Here is a 21,408-nt window from a genome sequence, read left to right on the forward strand (position 1 = left end):
TTGGGCGCGAGGATACCAACTCTTGCCTAGATCTCCGCGCCTACCATGATCTGCCACAACGTCATGCCATGGGATATGTGCACGCAATCTCAATCCATTCCCTCAGAAAACTTGCTGGATGTTTCACCTCTCTGGATGGGTCACGACTCGTTGCAAGTGCGAGGAATACGGATCTAAAAACACCTCTATGGCCCGTCTAGGCCTAGGATCTCAAAGGTTGGCCCATCGATGGGTTCGACAACCGCTCTAGGCACATTCAAGGTAAGAAAGTAGAAAGGGGTGGGTTCGCTAGCCACCAAGGCCCTGGCGCACAAGCGCTTCGGGCATCCTTGCCCACATTCGAGTCTCAGCTAGATATGATCCATGGTTTTTTCCTAAGGAAGGCAGAGAGCCCTTAGGACTGGTAAAATGGACCTAAGAACTATATGGATTGGCTGCTGAGAATCTAGAGTTTATCACCAGCTAGCCCTAGCCAAATCCTCGTGAACAGGATGCCAGGGCCCCTATTAGGAAAGACCTTTTTTTCCAACCCACCAAATCTTAGGGCCATACCCGCGAAGGTCCAGTCTTAATGAAAGGGAACCACCATTCCTAGGTTACGCCATGGGCAACAAAAGAAGGCCAAAGCCCTCAGAGTCCTCCCATTCGGAAAAGCCTTCGAAGGAGTATTCTACTCCTCCAAAAGCTTAAGGGCTACTATCGGGTACCCAAAGAGGAGGGGCTAATAGTTGTTATACATTAATCCATCCAGGCAGCCAAAGGTGTGACTATAGCTCCAACCAACATCAAGGCCGTGGGCTCCACCTCGCTTGACCCCAAGGTCGTGTGATTCGCCTCGCCCGACATCTGGGGATGGGCTCCACCTCGCCCAACACTAAGGCTGCGGGCTCTACATCACCCAACTTCTGAGGGCAGGCTCTACCGCGCCCAACGTCTGAGGGTGGGCCTCGCCTTGCCCAATGTCTGAGGGCTAAATCCACCTCGCTCGATGTTTGAGGGCTGGATCCACCTCTCCTTAGGTTTTGGGAAGCCTTGTGAGGTGGTTCTAAACACTCCAACATCTAAAGCCTCTAGGTACGTCTCCATGCGAATTTTCTAATAAGAAAAATCATCTCCCTCAAACATGGGAGGGGGTCCATCCCCATGGGACATCATGCTCTAGGTGGTTAAGCCTAATTTAAGGAGCATGAGGCTTTGATACCAATTGAAAGGATCAAGATACCCAAGAGGGGGGTGAATTGGACTAATTCTAAATTTCTTTCAATAATTAAGCCCTACACTTAGGCCATTTCACCTTCTTGTGCCTAGAAGTGTTTCTATTGTTCTACCGCACAAAACTTTTATACCCTAGGTTCCAATCCTACTCTAGCATGGCAATTCTAAGAATGTAAAGACATGAATTGAATTTCTCAAATGTAAATGCTCAAAGTAAAGAGAAGGAGAGGAATGCGGTGATGTTTTTTCGAGGTATCGGAGAGTTGCCATTCTCCACTAGTCCTCGTTGGAGCACCCGCACAAGGATGTAGCTGCCCCTTGATCCGTGCAAGGATCAAGTGCTCTCTACGGGCTAATTCTTTGACACTTCGTCATGGTGAATCACCCACAACCGCTCACACCATGACTTGGGTCATCCATAAGCTCCGCCGGATGATCACCAAGCTTCCAATCACCATTGAGCCATCTAGGTGATGGCGATCACCAAGAGTAACAAGCACAAACTCTCACTTGACCAAGACAAGCCTAATGAGAAAGGTGTATGCACACTTGCTACTCCCTATGCACTAATGAGGTCCTTAATCTTGGATTATCAAATCTCAATCACCCCATTAGGCTCTTGCTCTCCCTTGCACTCTAAAGGTATTTCTTAGCTGAACAAATGGGCAAGAGAGCTAAGTTGGATGAGTAGGAGAAGTATATATACTCCCCACTTTAAAACATAACAGTTATTGTCCAACTCAGTAGTTTTCGGGGTGACCGGACGCACCGATCGAAGTGACTGGACGTGTCTGGCTATGTGGCATTACCCTATCTGGGAAGGCTATTGGAGTGATATGAAGCTAGCCAGCGTCCGGTCAACATCCACCAGACGCATCTGGTCAGGAATTTTGGTCTCTAGACCCTCTCTGATGTTGACCTGACGCTACAAACTCAGCGTCCGGTCATTTTCTGTACAGCGTCCGGTCCTCCCTAACAGTGAGGCCCTACTACTATAGATACGACTAGAGGCATGTCCGATTCTAATCACTATGCTATGTCCGGTCTATGGTAGAACCTCCAAAATTATAGGTCCCACATGCACCTGTCACTGTCCAATGACCTCTGACGACTATGCATATGTTCTCGATAACTTAAGATGACTGTCGGGTGTCCTTGGAGAACCCCGAATCATGCATGATTTCTGAGTAGGATCCCATTACAGAGTTATTGCAGTATTACATCATTTATTCAAATATCTACATCAGAGTAAAATAGCGGAAGTCTTACAATAACTTAGTTTACAAAACAGTTGTTTCGAACCTTACAAACTAAGTTCGATAATTATTACAAACCATAGTAGTTGAGTGGCATTAGTAACATAATACAAACACACAATATAAGTACCCTGCCCAAGGGTCACACATTCACTTATCATCATCGATTTGAACAACTGTCATGCAGCATGGTCCAAGACAGACCTGCCCATGAGGCTCACCTACAACAAGGGTTAACGAACCCTGAGTACAAAAGTACTCAACAAGACTTAACCAAAATAAAAACTGATAAGACTTAGGAATGCAGGCTGAGGGATTCAAGGTAAGGCTTTAGCAATAAACAAGGTTCTTTTGCGTAAAAGCTCTCTAACAACATTCTTTCTTTCAACATTTACAACTTTATAAAAACCGTATATGAATCTGCCATGACCCATAATGAGATCATGAACTTCATATCAAACTCTTTCTCAAAACTAGCTCAAGTTTTAGTTATTAACTACGATGATGAATAGTGAGTTGAGTCTCCATAACCGAGGAGCAACGACGATTCAAACCGATTAAAACCTAGCTACGGATTCCCAACCACACGACATATGCAGGTCCCCGACCTACATATTCCAACCTACCCTTAGATCCTCTAAAACAAGAATGGGTCCATGCCACCTGAGAATACAGTACTCCACCAATCCAGCCCATTGCCATGTGGGTACACGCTACTCTCGCCATCTCTCCACTCCCAGTGCGCGAGTAGCCATTCTCGTATAGAATAGCCAAGTTAAGGCTTACCAGAGTATGCGATCAGTACTACAAAGTCTCACCTCATGCAATTCAACAACGGACGTGTCTTAATTGACACAGGCAGAAAGAACCCGCTCACAAGGCGCTTCGGCGATGGCGTAAGCTCGACGGAGCAACGGCGGCGGCGTCGGGAAAAACAAGGGAAGGAAAATGGAGATGAACGACGACGGTAAAGACCTTATAACGTGGCCAGGAAGCAAGAAGAAGCCACGCCGCGGCCTTCTCCATGCTAGCACGAAGCCGAACGTGGCCACGAGCGCGCCTGGAAGCTAGAGGAAGCTCGCCGTCGGTGAGGTGTCGCCTGAAGACACTGTTCATAGAAATTACCAAATTGCCACTCGTCTATTTTCCCAAATTACTCCCAAATTTGTATGGTATCTCAAAAATCTCCAAAAATAAAAGTTGTTCCAAATTCAAAGTTCTACAACTTTGATTTAATAACCATACTCTAATTCGTTCTAGATTTTGAAATGCAAGTTTAAAATCAAAAAATCAAAAGGGGACACTTTGAGTACATTTCGCCTTTTCAAATTACTTCAAATTTTATATAACAACTTTGGAAACTCCAAAAACCAACTTTGTACATCATGATAGACTCTACACTTTTGCTTTTAGACTCAACCCCAAAATGTGCTTAGATTTTGAATTAGGTTTTCAGGGTAGAATTTAAATACTGAAAATTAGGTTTTTCGGAAATTCAATTCAATACAAAGATTTTGAACTTGATTCAAACCATACAAGTCAACACATATAACATAAAGGTAAACTTGTTTTAGTGTATGCATATAAATTTTTTTCACTAACACCAAAATGAGGTGCAATGCATATGATGACATGGCAAGTTTTAGTATTTAAACACCCAAGGTGTTACAATCCTTACCCCTAAAAGAAATCTCATCTCAAGATTTAAAGTCCAAGGGTAAGTAATGGAAAAGGAAATGTGTCAAGCAAAAACATTCCAAACTTAACCATAAAATAGCTCAGGTGCTTTTACAAAACATAGTTCATAACAACAGAGCACAACTACCATTATTTTATATTGACGCAAGAAACTCTAGAAACTGTTCTAGCAAATAATCTTCAGATTCCCAAGTAGCTTCTTCTTCGGAATGTTGATTCTATTGTATCTTGTAGAATTTGATTGTCCTCCTTCGAGTGACATGATCTTTCTGATCCAAAACTTGGATAAGATATTCGTAATAGGTCAAATTAGGTTCAAGTTCAACTCCTTCAACCTCAACATTCTGATCTGGCACTCGAAGACATTTCTTTAACTGAGAAACATGGAACACATCATGTACAGCCGAGAGATGTTCTGGTAACTTCAAGCGATATGCCACCTTTCCATACCTTTCCAATATCTAAAATGATCCAATATAACAAGGTGCCAACTTGCCTTTAACATCGAAACGGGTAACTCCCTTCATTGGCGATACCTTCAGATATACAAAATCTCCCTTGTTAAATACCAATGGTCTACGTCATTTATCCGCATAACTCTTTTGTTGGGACTGAGCTATCTTCAAATTACTTTGTATCTACCTAACCTTCTCTTCTATTTCTTTCACAAGGTCAACTCCAAAGAACCATCTTTCCCTGAGTTCAGACCAATTTAGCGATGTTCTGCATCTATGACCATAGAGTGCTTCAAACGGAGCCATTCTAATACTCTCTTGAGAACTATTGTTGTATGAGAACTCAGCCAAAGGCAAACATTCATCCCACTTATTGGAATAGTTAAGGATACAACACCTTAACATATCTTCAAGTACTTGATTGACCCTTTCAGTCTGACCATTAGTCTGTGGATGATAGGCTATACTATACAGGAGTTTGGTACCCAACAAAGCATGCAATTGTTTCCAAAAGTTGGAGACAAACTGTGTATCCCTATCTGACACTATGGTATTTGGTACTCCATGTAGACTCATGATTCGTGCTAAATACATCTTTGCATATTAGATAGTGGGATATATACTTTTGACTAGAAGAAAATATGCTGACTTAGTTAGTCGATCTACAATAACCCATATTGAGTCAAAACCTTTTGATGTCTTGGGTAGACCAACTATAAAATCCATAATAATATCCTCCCACTTCCAAGCTAGAATAGGCAACGGCTGTAACTCTCCAGCAGATCTAAAATGTATAGCTTTTACCTTTTGACAAGTATCACACTTTGCTATATATCGAGCAATCTCTATCTTCATTTTGGTCCACCAAAATCTCTGTTTCAAGTCATGGTACATTTTATTACTTCTCGAATGAATAGATAACCTGGTGGTATGTGCCTCTTCAAGAATTAACTGTCGCAACTCAGAAACCTTTGGTACCACAAGGCGATTCTTGAACCATAACACATCTGCATCATCTATCATGAAGCATGTCACTTTTCCATTCCTGACTCTTTCTTTGATATGGGCTATACCCTTGTTTTCTTTTTGAGCGGCAGCAATCTGGTCTCGAATAGTTGATTCAACAGTTATATTGGTCAAACTACCTTGTTGAATTACCTCTATATTCAACTTTTCCATCTCTTGACATAAAGTCAGATCCATTGTTTTTACTGCCAGACAATTGCAATGACTCTTACGACTAAGGGTATCTGCAACCACATTTGCTTTACTAGGATGGTAATGCACCTCTAGGTCATAATCTTTAATCAATTCTAACCATCTTCTTTGTCGCATGTTCAACTCTAATTGAGTAAAGATATATTTTAAACTTTTGTGATCTGTATAAATATGGCATGTATTTCCAAGCAGGTAATGCCGCTAAATCTTCAAAGCATGGACAACTGCTGCTAACTCTAGATCATGAGTTGGATAATGTTCATCATGTTGCTTAAGTTGTCTGGAAGCATAGGCAATGACTCAGCCTTCTTGCATCAATACACATCCAATACCAATACCAGAAGCATCATAATAAACATCAAATGACTTCTCGATATCTGGCTGTGCTAATACTGGTGCAGTGGTTAACAATCTCTTCAAAGTCTGGAAAGCTTCTTCATAATCAGATGACCAGACAAACTTGGCTTGGTTCTTCAATAATCCAGTGATGGACTTGGATATTCTAGAGAAATCTAGAATAAAGCGACGGTAATAACCCGCCATTCCTAGAAAACTCCGAACTTGATGAACAATGGTTGGTGGTTTCCAATCTAGTACATCCTTAACTTTGCTTGGATCCACAACAACCCCTTCAGCTGACAACACATGTCCTAAAAACTATACTTCCTTTAGCCAAAAGTCACACTTACTGAACTTGGCATACAACTGATGTTCTCTTAGGCGTGTCAGAACAATTCTGAGATGTTCTGCATGTTCTTTCTTGTTCTTAGAATATACTAAGATGTCATCAATAAACACCACTACAAACTTGTCTAGCTCAAGCATGAATACAGAATTCATCAGATACATGAAATGAGCGGGGGCATTCATCAAACCAAAGAACATTACCAGGTATTCATATAATCCATATCTTGTGGTAAATGCCGTTTTGGGAATATCTTCAGGCTTAATTTTGATTTGATGATAACCTGACCTCAAATCAATCTTGGAGAAAACTTTGGCTCTAGCCAGTTGATCAAAAAGTAAATCTATCTGAGGTAAGGGATACTTATTCTTAATGGTCACTTCATTCAATGGATGATAGTTGACACATAACTTCAGGGTCTCATCTTTCTTCACAAAAATTGCAGGACATCCCTAAGGTGATGAACTAGGTTGGATAAACCCTTTATCAATTAACTCTTGAAACTGAGTCTTCAACTCAACTAACTCCTTGGGAGGCATTCTATAAGCTCTTTGAGACATCGGAGCTGTTCTAGGTTTTAGATCTATGTTAAACTAAACATCCCTATTAGGTGGTAGACTGGTAAATCTTTAGGAAAAGCATCAGGGAATTCACAAACTATCGGGATATCTCCAATCTCCTTGACGGAAGTTGCACAAATTCTTTCCACTGATCTCCTTAAGGTTGGAAGTTGGATAAGAAGCTGAGAATTACTATCTGGCAAACTCAACCTTATTGTCCTATTCAAAGCATCTATAACAGCCTTATGCTGATACATCCAATTCATTCCCAAGATCACATCTATATCCTGATCCTTGAGAATAATCATGGTAGTGGGAAAAATATGCCCACCCAGGTTTATGGGTACCTGGTACACCATTTCCTTAGTACATCGACGTCCCCCAGGCGACTGTATAAAGAAATTTTCCTTTGTTGCCCTAATTAGAATTTCATGCTTTATGACAAAGGTTCTATTGATGAATGTATGAGATGCACCAGAATAAAAAAGCATAACTACAGGATGATCAGTGACAGGAAACATACCCAGCATCACGGGTTCCCCTTCTAGAATCTCCTCGGCCTAAATATAGAAAACCCACCCCATCTTCTTTTCATCTTTGCCCTTCTGAGCATTTTGGTTGTTGTTCTTGTTCTGGGCTTGACCCTGTTGTTGATTTCCAGGAGCCTTCTAAAAATTTGGATTATATTGCTTAGGATACGGACATTCCCTAGAGAAATGACCGGACTTCCCACAATTGAAACATGGGTAATTGTGGCCTTGGGGTGTTGGAGCACGAACACCAAGAACATTTGACTGTTGAGAGTTCTGGTTAATTGTAGCAGGACTGACATTTTGTCGTTGACCAGCTTGGAACTGTGGCGGACGATAAGGAGGACGATAGTGATTCACTGGATGATAGATTATCTTCTGCCTCTTTTGATTACCACCAAAAGATCCAGATGGCACACTATTTTTCTTTTTAATCTCCTTATGCTGCCGATATTTCTCCTCGGATGCAATAGCAATGTTGATTGCCTCATGATATGTGACATTGGTACAGGTAGTCATCATGGTCTGAAGTTTGGTATTTAGACCCCGCATGAACCACTTCTTCTTCTTGGCATCTGTGTTAACATGCTCAGGTGCGTATTGTGAAAGGTGATTGAACTTGCCCACATACTGCATGACTGTTTGATCACCTTGCTTCAAAGCAAGAAACTCATCAAGCTTCATGGCCATAACTCCCTCCGGAATATAATGGGCATGGAAAGCAGTGCGGAACTCTGCCCAAGTTAACTGAACACCTGCGGGATGCATAGCCACAAGGTTTGTCCACCAAGCACCTGCTGCACCTCTAAGCTATTGAGCAGCAAAAACAGGCTTCTAGAACTCTATGCATGGAATGAGGTCAAACTTCTGCTCCATGGTATGAAGCCAATCATCAGCTTCTAGTGGTTCGTCAGCCTTGGTAAACACTGGTGGTCGTGTATCGGTGAAATCAACATACGTAGCTTCTTGCCTGTGATGATTGCGACCACGGTTTCCTTGCATCATATTCTAATTACTTTGAGCTAACTCCTGAAGCAATCGAGCATTATTGATGGTCACATTGACTAGTGCTACAATAGCATCAGCCAAATTTGGTGGAACTGGTGGTGAATCAGGAATACCATCCTCATCTTGTGAAGTACCAGTAATAGTCGAGCCCCGAGTATGACGCATCTGTTCATGACAAACCAAACTTTACTCACATGCTTTTATTGAATTATTAAAAGAGCTGACTACAAACACATTACACTGGTTTCACTTATTTAAACACAAGTTCAAACTTAAGCAAGACTACCCAACTAAACTAGAACTCAATATATTACATCTCTACTCTTCTCCTCGATCACCTCAAACCTCATGATCGGTATCCATTCCAGAAACATTTCTGTCTTCATTATCACTTTCATTGACCATCACTACTTCTAGATCTTCTTCTTCTTCTTCCTCTTCAAGTTCATCATCATCTGCAATGTTGACACCAGGGTCCATTGCATCTGCCTGAGGTTCATGATTTGGATCCAAAAGATTGTTCAACCTATGGACTTCTTCATGCAAATTGGTAGAATATTCTTCTAAGTCTTCTACATAGAACTCTAACTCATGAGCTTAGGCTCTAGCTACATCTTGTCTATGCCAAGCCTCGTTTCTTCCTTCAACCATATGAACTAACATATGCTCACAGTTCTAATGAGCGGTGGTGAGACACCTCAATTGATCCTATAATTTGCCCACCTGGATGACATCCAAGGCCCTATCTCTAGTAGCCTGTGCTAACTCTGCTAAAAGCCTCTGTATCTTAGCTTGGGGATCAGGCCTAAAGCTGCTACTGCTGACACCATCACTCCTAGGGGCAAGCTAGTGACGAGGAACTCCTTTGGGTCCAATGGACTTATGGGGTGTTACCTTTGTACGAGCCATACTGTAGAAAGCAAGATTTCAAAACAGTAAGACGATCTGATAACGGTCTCAAGAGCAGCAAGGATGGATTACACAACTCAACCCAGACTCACTACCCAACCCAAACTCAGAGGGAAAGTAAGTAACAAATGGATTAATCATGATGCCTGAATCGTTCTTACGAACAAAAACATCAAAGCTCATAAACAATAGTTGTTATTATATAAGGCATAATAAGATTACTACTCCACCACACAAAGCCTTTTTAATCAAAAAAGGAATGGCGAGAATGAAATAAGATAAGCCAGAAGCAATTTGGACCAAATTAACAGGTTAAACTTATTTGTCCCAAATCATTTTGAAGTTTTGTAAAACCATACAACAAAAACTTTGTAATGATCGCTCTGATACCACTCTATGGCAGAACCTCCTAAATTATAGGTCCCACATGCACCTATCACTGTCCAATGACCTCTGACGACTTTGCATATGTTCTTGGTAACTTAAGAAGACTGTCGGGTGTCCTCAGAGAACCCTGAATCATCCATGATTTTCGAGCAGGATCCCATTATAGAGTCATTGCAGTATAACAACATTTATTCAAATATCTACATCAGAGTAAAATAGTGGAAGTCTTACAATAACTTAGTTTACAAAACAGTTGTTTCAAACCTTACAAACCAAGTTTGATAATTATTACAAACCATAGTAGTGGAGTGGCATTAGTAACATAATACAAACACACAATATAAGTATCGTGCCCAAGGTTCACACATTCACTTATCATCATCTATTTGAACAACAGTCATGCAGCATGGTCCAAGACAGACCTACCCATGAGGCTCACCTGCAACAAGGGTTAACGAACCCTAAGTACAAAAGTACTCAACAAGACTTAACCGAAATAAAAACTGATAAGACTCAGGAATGTAGGCTTAGGGATTCAAGGTAAGGCTTTAGCAATAAACAAGGTTCTTTTGTGTAAAAGCTCTCTAACAACATTCTTTCTTTCAACATTTACAACTTTATAAAAACCGTATATGAATCTGCCATGACCCATAATGAGATCATGAACTTCATATCAAACTCTTTCTCAAAACTAGCTCAAGTTTTAGTTATTAACTACGATGATGAACAGTGAGTTGAGTCTCCATAACCGAGGAGCAACGATGATTCAAACCGATTAAAACCCAGCTGGGGATTCCCAACCACACGACATATGCAGGTCCCCGACCTACATATACCAACCTACCCTCAGATCCTCTAAAACAAGAATGGGTCCACGCCACCCAAGAATATAGTACTACACCAATCCAGCCCATTGCCACATGGGCACATGCTACTCTCGCCATCTCTCTACTCCTAGTGCGCGAGTAGCCATTCTCATATAGAATAGCCAAGTTAAGGCTTACCAGAGTATGTGATCAGTACTACAAAGTCTCACCTCATGCAATTCAACAACGGACGTGTCTTAATCGACACATGCGGAAAGAACCCGCTCACAAGACCCCCATGTCTTGTGGCTCCCATACACCGAGTCCGCCCGGTCTAGATTTATTACTCCATATGCTCATATCTCATGATCACATAAATAACCAGTCATAACTAAGAAACCATTTATATCTCATGGGTGACCGGTGATCACCTGACTTTTATCGTTCTAAGCATGGCTAAGCATAAATAAACATTCTCGGATTAAAACGGTTAACAAGGTTGGTATTGGAAAACAAGGTTAGTAATGCACCAATTAGGTTTCCACTCAACTCCTATCACTTAATGCAGTATATAAAAGCAAAAGCGATATAAATTTGTAAAACACAAGGTAGGTTTAAATGCATCCGGGGCTTGCCTTAGTTAATGGAAAAGTCCAGTTCCAGAGACGTTCCACAGTTATCAAACCCAACCTCCACAGACGGATTAACCTTCTCCTCAACTTGATTGACTACCACGTGCTCACTTTCGTTCACTACATGTAGTAACAATGCCATGTTGAATATGATGTGAGATATAAAACATGATGCTTGATGATGGATACAAAAATTAATAACTCGAATACAACTTTCCTTCGCGGTACAGTTACAAGCCAACAACTACATAAACCATTTCATAAATTCAAACACGTACTTTAAGTACCAAGAATTATTTTATATGAATGACCCAAGGTCATCACTCAATCCAAAAATTCAAACAAAACCTAAATTATTAAGGTTTACTATTTGCTTTTATGAATTAATTATTTAATTCCAAATTATGAAACAAATCAACTTTCTCCAAATGAACTCAAACTTTTTATGAAGGCTTATCACATGATAACTAAGTGGCAAAACAATTTTCATAATTTTTGGATAAATAATACAGCCTAGAAAAATCATGGAAGCTCATTTATTAATTAATTAGAGCAATTTTTATCACATTCAAAATGTACTGAAAATCTACCCTTAATATTTTTCCTAAAATGTTTATGTCACAGAGAGGTCACACAAAAATTTTCATAATTTTTGGAGCTCTAATTAATTCTACACAAAAATAACAAAAACTTGCACTATTCATCCATTTCTAAAAAATAGAAAATTCATTTTCAAAACCCACAGCTACTGACATCTTGACCCCACCTATCGGCACTATTCCTCGCACTGACTATGGCGACAACGCTCGCTGATCGGCGATTTCTCGCTGTCGGTGAGATCAACGGCGATGGCAAGGATACCAACGTGTTCACGACGACAAGGCGCACCTAGAGGTAGCACTAATTGCACTGATCGCTGCACAATCCGAGCTCGACGCCGGCCATGGCGGACATGGCGGTGCGGCTATGCTACGCCGGTGAAACAGAACCAGTAGCGGTTAAATAAATGGCCCAAGAAGACTCAAGAGCTCATCCCAAACACGCTGGAGTCGATGGCTGAGCCGGAGGATGAACGGGGAAGTGGGTCGACGAGCACAGCAGCCACGGTGGAGCAAGCGGTCATCGATGGTGGTGTTCCAGTGATTATAAAGGATAAATGGGACAATCAAGCGATCACAGAGCATCACAGCAACCCGGTGAAGCTGGAACCAGGCTTCGCAAGAGCAGAGGCTCACCGTAGAGCTATGGCCATGGTGAAGCGCACGCGACGGCGATGCTGCCGACCACGAGGAAGAAAGGCAACGAGCGGCGGTCCTCGGCGAAATCAGGCACCTAGGCCCTATTGGGTGGGTTCGCAAGGAGTAGGCGGAACTGAGGCTCACTTTGCTGAGATGGTAAAGGCGCTTCGGCGATGGCGTAAGCTCGACGGAGCAATGGCGACGGCGTTAGGAAAAACAGGGGAAGGAAAACGGAGATGAACGACGACGGTAAAGACCTTATAACGCGGCCAGGAAGCAAGAAGAAGCCATGCTGCAGCCTTCTCCACGCCAGCGCAAAGCCGAACGTGGCCACGAGCGCGCCTGGAAGCCAGAGGAAGCTCGCCATCGGTGAGGTGTCGCCCGAAGACACTGTTCACAGAAATTACTGAATTGCCACTCGTCTATTTTCCCAAATTACTCCCAAATTTGTATGGTAACTCAAAAATCTCCAAAAATAAAAGTTGTTCCAAATTCAAAGTTCTACAATTTTGCTTTAATAACCATACTCTAATTCGGTCTACATTTTGAAATGCAAGTTTAAAATCAAAAGGGGACACTTTAAGTACATTTCGCCTTTTCAAATTACTTCAAATTTTATATAACAACTTTGGAAACTCCAAAAACCAACTTTGTACATCATGACAAACTCTACACTTTTGCTTTTAGACTCAACCCCAAAATGTGCTTAGATTTTGAATTAGGTTTTCAGGGTAGAATTTAAATACTAAAAATTAGGGTTTTCGGAAATTCAATTCAATACAAAGATTTTGAACTTGATTCAAACCATACAAGTCAACACATATAACATAAAGGTAACTTGTTTTAGTGTATGCATATCAAAAATTTTCACTAACACCAAAATGAGGTGCAATGCATATGATGACATGGCAAGTTTTAGTATTTAAACACCCGAGGTGTTACACGGTCGCTCCTCGGCTTCTGCTGTGCGCGCTGATCACTGACTGAATGCAGCACCTGTGAGTCCTGTCATCACTAAAATAGTGTCCAGTCAACATTTGACCCTCCATTCACTTCCAATTTAAAATCCTTTGTGAATGAGGTTGACTCCAATTTATCTTTGGGCTATTCCTAAACTACCTAGTTCTAAGTTTGACAAGTGTGCACCACACCTAACCCATTAGACTCACCTAGGTCAAGTTACTAGTTCATACCCCCCTTAATAGTACGGCTAAATAAAAAACAAAGTTCTAAACTAATATAAGTGTCTCTTCAATGCCAAACAACACTTAGAACTAGTCCGTCCTTAACCTTGTCTTCCAACCTTTGAAAATCAAAACGATTTCCATCGATAGGGACATAAAAACCATAATTGCCCAAACAATCATCATTGCTATGACCTAACCCAAGTTGCTACTACAAAACACACGTTAGTCACAGTAATCTCGTGTCGTCATTAATCACCAAAACTCAACTAGGGGCCTAGATGCTTTCAAGCCCCTCACAGCACGAGTGCTGCTGCAGCGGCGGCGGCATGGAGCAGGAAGCGGACCTGTGTGCTGGTGTGCTTGGGTATGTGGGAGCTTTGATTTTTGGGGAGCAGCTGCGGCAACACCTCACGGGACGAAGGATTGAGGATGGGAAGGGAGAAGAAAGGTGCAGAGAATGACATTCGGGTCCCCCGTGGCAGAGAGACAATCTCATCCAACCCAATTCTCAAACCAAACAGAAAAATTGGGATAGACCCAATCCTCAAACCAAACAAAAAATGGGTTCAACCTATCCCAGAAAATAGGGTTGGGTTCAAACCATCCCTTCTCATCCCAAACTAAACACATGGGACATGGCCCGCAGGAACCAGGCCACGCATCGAGTTTTTGGCAGTGCAAGAGCCTCGGATTTTGGGCGGAGATGGCAAAAGCCAACAAGCAAATGAGTGAAGATGAACCAGCTGAAGGCGTGGTTTCCCTCTATTTCCAAAGTCTTAGTAAGCGTATGTGCCTAGTTTCATCACGAGTGCTCACCTCTCTCCTTGTAAATACTATATGATGTTATTATTTTTGCTAAGGCCCAAATAAAGGATTTTGACTTCTAGAGGATTGAATCCCCCTCACTCTCAATCCCCTTTAATCCTCTCAAATTGGAGACTGACTGAATAGGCACAAATAAAACTCCAACAAAATCACTGCTCAAAATGACCTTACCCAATATTTTCTAACAAAAGATTTAGTGGAAAAAAATGAGTCAACTAGTGGGTAAATGAAATCAACTTGTGTCAAGATCGATGAAGGTAACCAATTGACAAATTTGTGGTAGTGAGCTACTCTATGTCAAATTGTAGGTTATTGTTCTAACTCAAATTTCTTTAGTTTTGACCATGAAGAATATATTAACATGTTCAAGTTCAATTAAATGCATCAACAAGAACATATTCAGTGGAGAATATAATTAATTAAATTAATTTGTTGTAGATATTGGTGTATTTTTTATAACATTTGATCAAAGCTAGAGAAGCTTGATTTGTGACCAAGTGTTAATATGTAAGGAATAATAGAGGGAGTAAGCCTCATTTGGTACTACTCCAATTCACTAGTGAAGCCATTTTTTTGGTTTAGCTCTATGAACGACTCTATCAGTGGTGTTAAAGTCATTTTGGTAAATCGTTTGACAAAATATCTTTATGTTAAGCTCCTTAAAACATGCTCTTATAGAACCCCATACAGGGCCCACCAGGACAAGATGAAGCCACTATTTTGGCTCCATCCCACTTTAAGCCTCAGTGATAGCACGTTTTTTTACTGGGTGTATTCAATTCACTTTTGTTGAAGAATGTTCTTCGAAACATCGCACGTAACGTGCTCCTCTCCTTCGACACAACACAAACCTAGGGTAGCCACGTGTGGGGCTCTATTACAACCTCGCGGTCCAAAGACACACTGAAAACCTAACAAATTTGATTCCACTAGGGACTTCAATTCCTCAAGCAGACCTGCTACAGACGAGTGTGAGTATAGGTCTGCCTCTATAGCTTGCTACACCATGACCGTGTCCGTTTCCGGGCTCAGTTAGCCAATTCCTACGCTTATAGCACGGTTTAAGGGGCTTGCTATGTTAAGCTATTTTGTTTTACCCCATTTGACACAAAACGGCTTCAAACGGCTCTGAAGCCAGTGAAGAAGCCATGCCAAACGTGGCCTTAATTTTCTTAACTTTGTGTTGAAAGCTGAAACCACATAGAAATTGATCGAGAGGCAAGGAGAAAGCAAACAGTAGGGTTCCAGGCACTCTAGTACACGTTGCCACAAACAACTTTTTTTTATTCAAGCTTTGGCTCTATGGCCATATATTACTGGACCTGTGCTCTGCTAAATCGCGAGCCACACAAATGTTTACACAATCCGGGAGACCATCTGTCCACGTTTGAGACAAGCCTGGTTCCCAACCAGTGCCAAATCTGGCCAGCTCGTTTTTTAAGACAAGTCGGCAGGCTAAACTGTCGGTCTATGTATTAAAAAAGGATTACACAAGTACATACAAAAGTAAACAAACAAAACCCTCTACAACATCACCAACAAGAAACAGTACATGACCTTAGCAAAGACACGACAGACCATCGCAACACAGAGATACCATACAAATTGTAGCAACAACTACAGGGGTTCACTTAGCGATGCCTCCAAGGAGGAAACGATGTCCGGAGACGCCGTCAATACCAACCGAAAATCGGCACAGATTTTTCAACCAGAAAAAGAACCCCGAGGTAGAGGCCAAAATGGGGAAGAGGGCATACGACAATGCCTCCAACGAGGTAAACGACGTCCACAGGCGTCGTCATTATCAGCATCAGCATAGCCGAGCAAGGACTTCTCCCAATGCCCCCATCCCAAACCATAAGCCTAAAAGCAAGGTTGTAACCGAAGCAAGTCACCACTAGCAAGATGTCGCAGCCACACCAAATGAGTCACCGGCATGTGTGATTCATCGTTGTGGCGCCAGCCTCAGCCGCTGCCAGCTCGCCAAGCACCGAAACACCTCGGGTCACCACACCATGTTGCTACAAGGGCCAAGACAGACCTCCGACACCACACAGAGGACGCCGAAACACCGTGCCAGTGCTTGACTACCGAGAGTTGCCTTCTGCAAGTTGCCGCCGCCGCGACAATAGGCCACTGGCATGCGTGGCCAATCGCCGCGGCGCCGGTCAAAATTAACCGTAGCCAACCTGAAGTCGCCAACCTCAGCAAAACTCTCCGAAGGTGCTCAACAATCCATGTGCGCATCAGGGACGCCATCTCCATAACTTCCGCCAAAGACCAAGATTGGTTGTCGTCGATGCCATCACCAAATCTGTTGTGTTGTTCGTGGTGGCCGTGACATCGGCAGCGGCATGGAGCGAGCCACCCGGATGACGACCGCAGTCCGTAGACCACCTACACACGCGCCACCGCGCCGTGAACCGGGATGGCCGTGGGCACCCTTGCACAGCCACGCCGAGGGGCGCCCGTACATTGGCACCACCGCGGGAGAGGGAGGCCGCCATCTCCTGCAGGTCTAGACCTGCCGCCGCCGCTGTAGCCGTCTCCCGGCACCCGCCGGACCTGGACCGATAGATCCGGCCATGGGACCACTGGATCCAGGTACTAGAGCAAGGAGCCGCCCCGGAATGCTACAGCCGCCGCCATCACCTGGCGACCTTGCCGTGCCCCAAACAGTCATGGCTCCGCCTTCCACTGCATCTATCACGCTATTGCGAAGGAGCGCCCTGCCACCGCCTTCCTGGCAACCCGCGCGGCCATGCCAGCGGCCTGCTCTGGCGGCGGGGGAGGGTGAGAGAAGGTGGTTGGTGGCGCTGGTTTGGGGTCCGCCCGTGCCACCCCATCTGCCCAGTCCGTGCATAGACGAGTTACAAACTGGGTACATGAACAACAATAAGAAAAACAAAATGCTCACGGAGGAGCTCACAAATAAGCTTAAAGATGTTGCCACAAACAACTTTTGATATAAGTGCAGCGGTAACAAACACAGACCCAGTACATTATTTCCAAGAGAATCGATCATACACATCAGGACACGTAGACACGTATATACGGTACTAAGGACATCGATGATGGAAACCATCAGAAATGCGCCATACATGCTATGGAGCCATCGAGGACGTTACCATTAGCGTGTGCAGTGGACCAGTGGTGCATGTCCAACGCGATGCAGCATGCATGCCGCAGACCCCAGAACAACGTTTGATCAGATGTCGTGCAGGGCGACTTCGGGGAGCTGCACTGGGTAGCGGTGGATGCAGTCGGCCCACGGCCCGTCGGAGTCGATGGCGGCCTTGAGGCACTCCCACGCGACGCTGCTGCAATTGAAGCCGGAGCCGAAGGAGATCATCCACACGTGGTCTCCCTTCCTCATGCAGCCCTTGGCCTCGATGTAGGCCAGCTCGTACAGCACCGAACTGCTCGACGTGTTCCCGAACCGGTGTAGCGTCATCCGCGAGGCCTCCACGTCCTCGTCGGAGAGGCCAAGGCCGCGCTGCACCTCGTCGATGACCCCACGCCCGCCGGCGTGGATGCAGAAGTGCTCGAACGCCGTGTGGAAGTCCGGACGGTACAGCCTCACCTTGGCGCCCCAGCAGCTGAGGAGCTTCCGCTTGAGAAGCGACAGCGCCACAAGGAGCTGCTCCGAGACCGGCAGGACGAGGGGGCCGAAGGCCATGATGTTCCTCTTGAGCGCCTGGCCGGCGGTGGTGGTGAGGTCCTTGGAGAGACGGACGCCGAGGATGCCCTTGCCGTCTTCCTCCTGGAATATGCAGTGGTAGTCGGCGTCCCGTGCGGCGGTCATCCTGCGGACGATGCGGCCGAGCCTGAACCGCGCGCGCTCGGGCAAGTTGGAGAGGATCGTGGCGGCGGCGCCCATGCGGAAGAGGCAGTTGGGTAGCAGCATCGCGCGCTCGCTGCCGATGTAGTACTGCGACGAGAGGATCTCCGTGGACACGGTCAGGACGTGCGTGCCCGGCGGCGCCACCTGAAGGAGGTGCCTGGCCAGGCCGATGTTGACGAGCCCCGCGCCGCAGCCCATGCCGGACAGGTTCAGGCTCTGCACGTCCGGACGCAGCTTGTACCTGTTGACGACCATGTCGACGAACACCGGCGTGGGCGTGAAGATGCTGCAGTTGACAATGAGCACGTCGATCTCCTCGGGCCTCACGCTCGTCCTGGCGAACACCTCGTCCACGGCGGAGAAGATAACATCCTGGGTCTCCTCCCGGGCCGCCTCAAGGCTGCGGTCCGGGGGCATGTAGTGGTACGAGTTGGGCAGGCACGTCTCTTCGCCGATCCCCGAGCGCTCGAGCAGCCGGATTGAGAAGCTGACGCTCTCCGGGTCGACCTGGTACGGCAGGTAGTGGGCGTGCTCCAGGCACGTGGCGAACGGCGCCCGGAAGCAGGGCTTCGGGCGGAAGCAGCCGTACTCCACGAGGTACACGTCCCGCGGCCGGTGCAGGCGCCTCAGCTGTGCCACGCCAGCAGTCAGGATGACCGCCGTGAGGATGCGGACCGGCGGCACGGCGCGTAGGCTGCCGGCGAGATCGTCGATGCTGACTGGCCATGCCCGCCGGAGCGCGGCAGCTACAAATGCCACCGCCACCATGGCGAGGAAATTGTCCACAACGAGCTGGTACCAAGTCTTGAGGTTGAGGAGCTTGGCCATTGTCATGCGTCTATGCATGGTGGTGGCTAAGTCAGGTTTGGTGTATGTGAGAGTGAGTGAGAGTGAAGATGCTACCTTTATTTCGAGGGCTCGATCGAGGGCATTAATATTGCAGGGAGTTTGGATGGCTGGACGGTTCGGACTCAAATTACAATTCAACTACGTGCGTATACTATACTACGGAGCAATAAAACTGTCCGGTACTCCCGATATCTACAAGACAAGACATAAGTCACACCATTAGAGGTGGCCCAGCTCAAAAGATCAAGGCGTGCACGGCGTTGCTCGGCGTACACCGCAAGCTATTGTATACTACCAAATATGATACTTTCCTTATAACCCTGCCTCTCCAGACTATATAAGGAGAGGCAGGGGTCCCCTAGTGGACACGATCCATATATCTCAATGCAATACATCAGAACACATGATGTAGGTATTACGTCATACTGACGGCCGACCCTGTCTAAATCTTGTGTCTTGGTGCTTGTATTACCTTCTCGTTTCTGATCTCGCTCACCTCTACGATAAATCTACCATCGTGTGATACACCTTGGTAGACTGCCGAGCATCTTTTATCGATAGTTGGCGCGCACAGGTAGGGGTGTGCGCTTGATCCCATGGCGAGCCAGATGGAACTCAAATCAACAACGCATTCTCATCATCAATCTCGTGGAGATCCATGTCGGTCCACGACGACGATTCATCGCTGGCTACACCAGGCCCCGCGACTCCGATTTCGGAACCACCTCCGAGGTTGTCTTCACCGACAACTCACCGCCCGCTAGGTGCTCGCCGTCAACGCCAACCAGATAACACCATACGTCGCCGACCAGACTTTCTGTCTAAAGCTAAGTCACATTTTAATATTCTTTTAAATATTCTCCAATCTCCGTATATCGCCATGACGTTTATCCGAGCTGTTTTCTCCATGTTTGCTCTCTAAACGATTTTCCGAACCCCCGAACAGTCCTATTGATGCTCGAACGCCTCCAGAGATGGCCCTGTCTCCGGCTCCTCCCTACACGTGCACAAACGTGTGCCCTCTGCGTTATGGGTGGTCGGCAACGGCTCCTTAGCGACGCTTGTTCCTCCTACACGTGTACGGGCTCCGTGCTCCGCATTATGGTTAATAGGCTAGCTAGAGCTGGAGACTCAGCTACACACTAACTGTTTGGGCGGTTTATATTAAATACATCTTCGCTCCAACTGATCGTCAAGCTACATAGACTATTTTTTTCTCCGAAGTTCAAATATTTTTACATCATGTACTACCCGTTCTACATGTTTGTATTGCAGGATCATCGTCCAGGTGATCGGACCACCTGGTGCTCGGACTTTTCCACCGATCAACTGGTCGGACCGCTAGGTTCATGGACTTCGTCGCCGACCAGTTGATCGGACTGTTCGCCGGTTGCTTCTACTCAATGCTCACTTCGCCGCCGACTAGTTGACCAGACTGTTCGTCGCTCGTGCTTCATCGCCAACTACGCCGATTACTCTTCGGTGCTCGGATTCTTCGTGCTTGAGGACTAAGTGATCACATTTCACCGCATGGACGTCGCCAGCTACGCCGAGGACTCCTTGGTGCTCGGACCTCGCCAGCTATGCCGGGGACTCCTCGCTCCTCGGTGCTCGGACATCGCCAGTGATGTCGGGGACTCCTCGCTCCTCGGTGCTTGGTCATCGCCAGCGACGCCGGGGACTCCTCGCTCCTCGGTACTCGGACATCGCCAGCGACGCCTAGGACTCCTCGCTCCTCGGTGCTCAGTCATCGCTAGCGGCGCTGGGAACTCCTCACTGGTCGGACGTCGCCAGCTGCGCCGAGGACTCCTCGGTGGTCGGACATCGCCAGCTACGCCGAGAACTCCTCGCTGCTCGGACGTCACTAGCTGTGTCGAGGACTCCTCAGTGGTCGGACGTCGCCAGCTACACTGGGAACTCCTCGCTGCTCGGACGTCGCCAGCTACGCCGAAGACTCCTCGGTGCTCAGACCTCGCCAGCGATGCCGGGGACTCCTCGCTCCTCGGTGCTCGGACATCGCCAGCAACGCCGGGGACTCCTCGCTCCTCGGTGCTCGGTCATCGCCAGCGACGCCGCGGACTCCTCGCTCCTCGGTGCTCAGACATC

At 45.6% G+C, this 21,408-nt stretch overlaps 1 protein-coding gene across 1 annotated transcript; it reads right to left on the reverse strand.

Moving 5' to 3' along the window:
• Positions 1–17,575: 17,575 nt before the first annotated feature.
• LOC136452242 (3-ketoacyl-CoA synthase 6-like) lies at positions 17,576–19,343 on the reverse strand. Its single transcript, XM_066452861.1, has one exon. It carries the CDS (start codon positions 19,297–19,299, stop codon positions 17,818–17,820), a length of 1,482 nt encoding a protein of 493 aa, XP_066308958.1. The 5' UTR covers positions 19,300–19,343; the 3' UTR covers positions 17,576–17,817.
• Between the last annotated feature and the right edge of the window lie 2,065 nt (positions 19,344–21,408).

The sequence above is a fragment of the Miscanthus floridulus genome, chromosome 5, assembly GCF_019320115.1.
Source record: "Miscanthus floridulus cultivar M001 chromosome 5, ASM1932011v1, whole genome shotgun sequence".
NCBI classification, from domain to species: Eukaryota; Viridiplantae; Streptophyta; class Magnoliopsida; order Poales; family Poaceae; genus Miscanthus; species Miscanthus floridulus.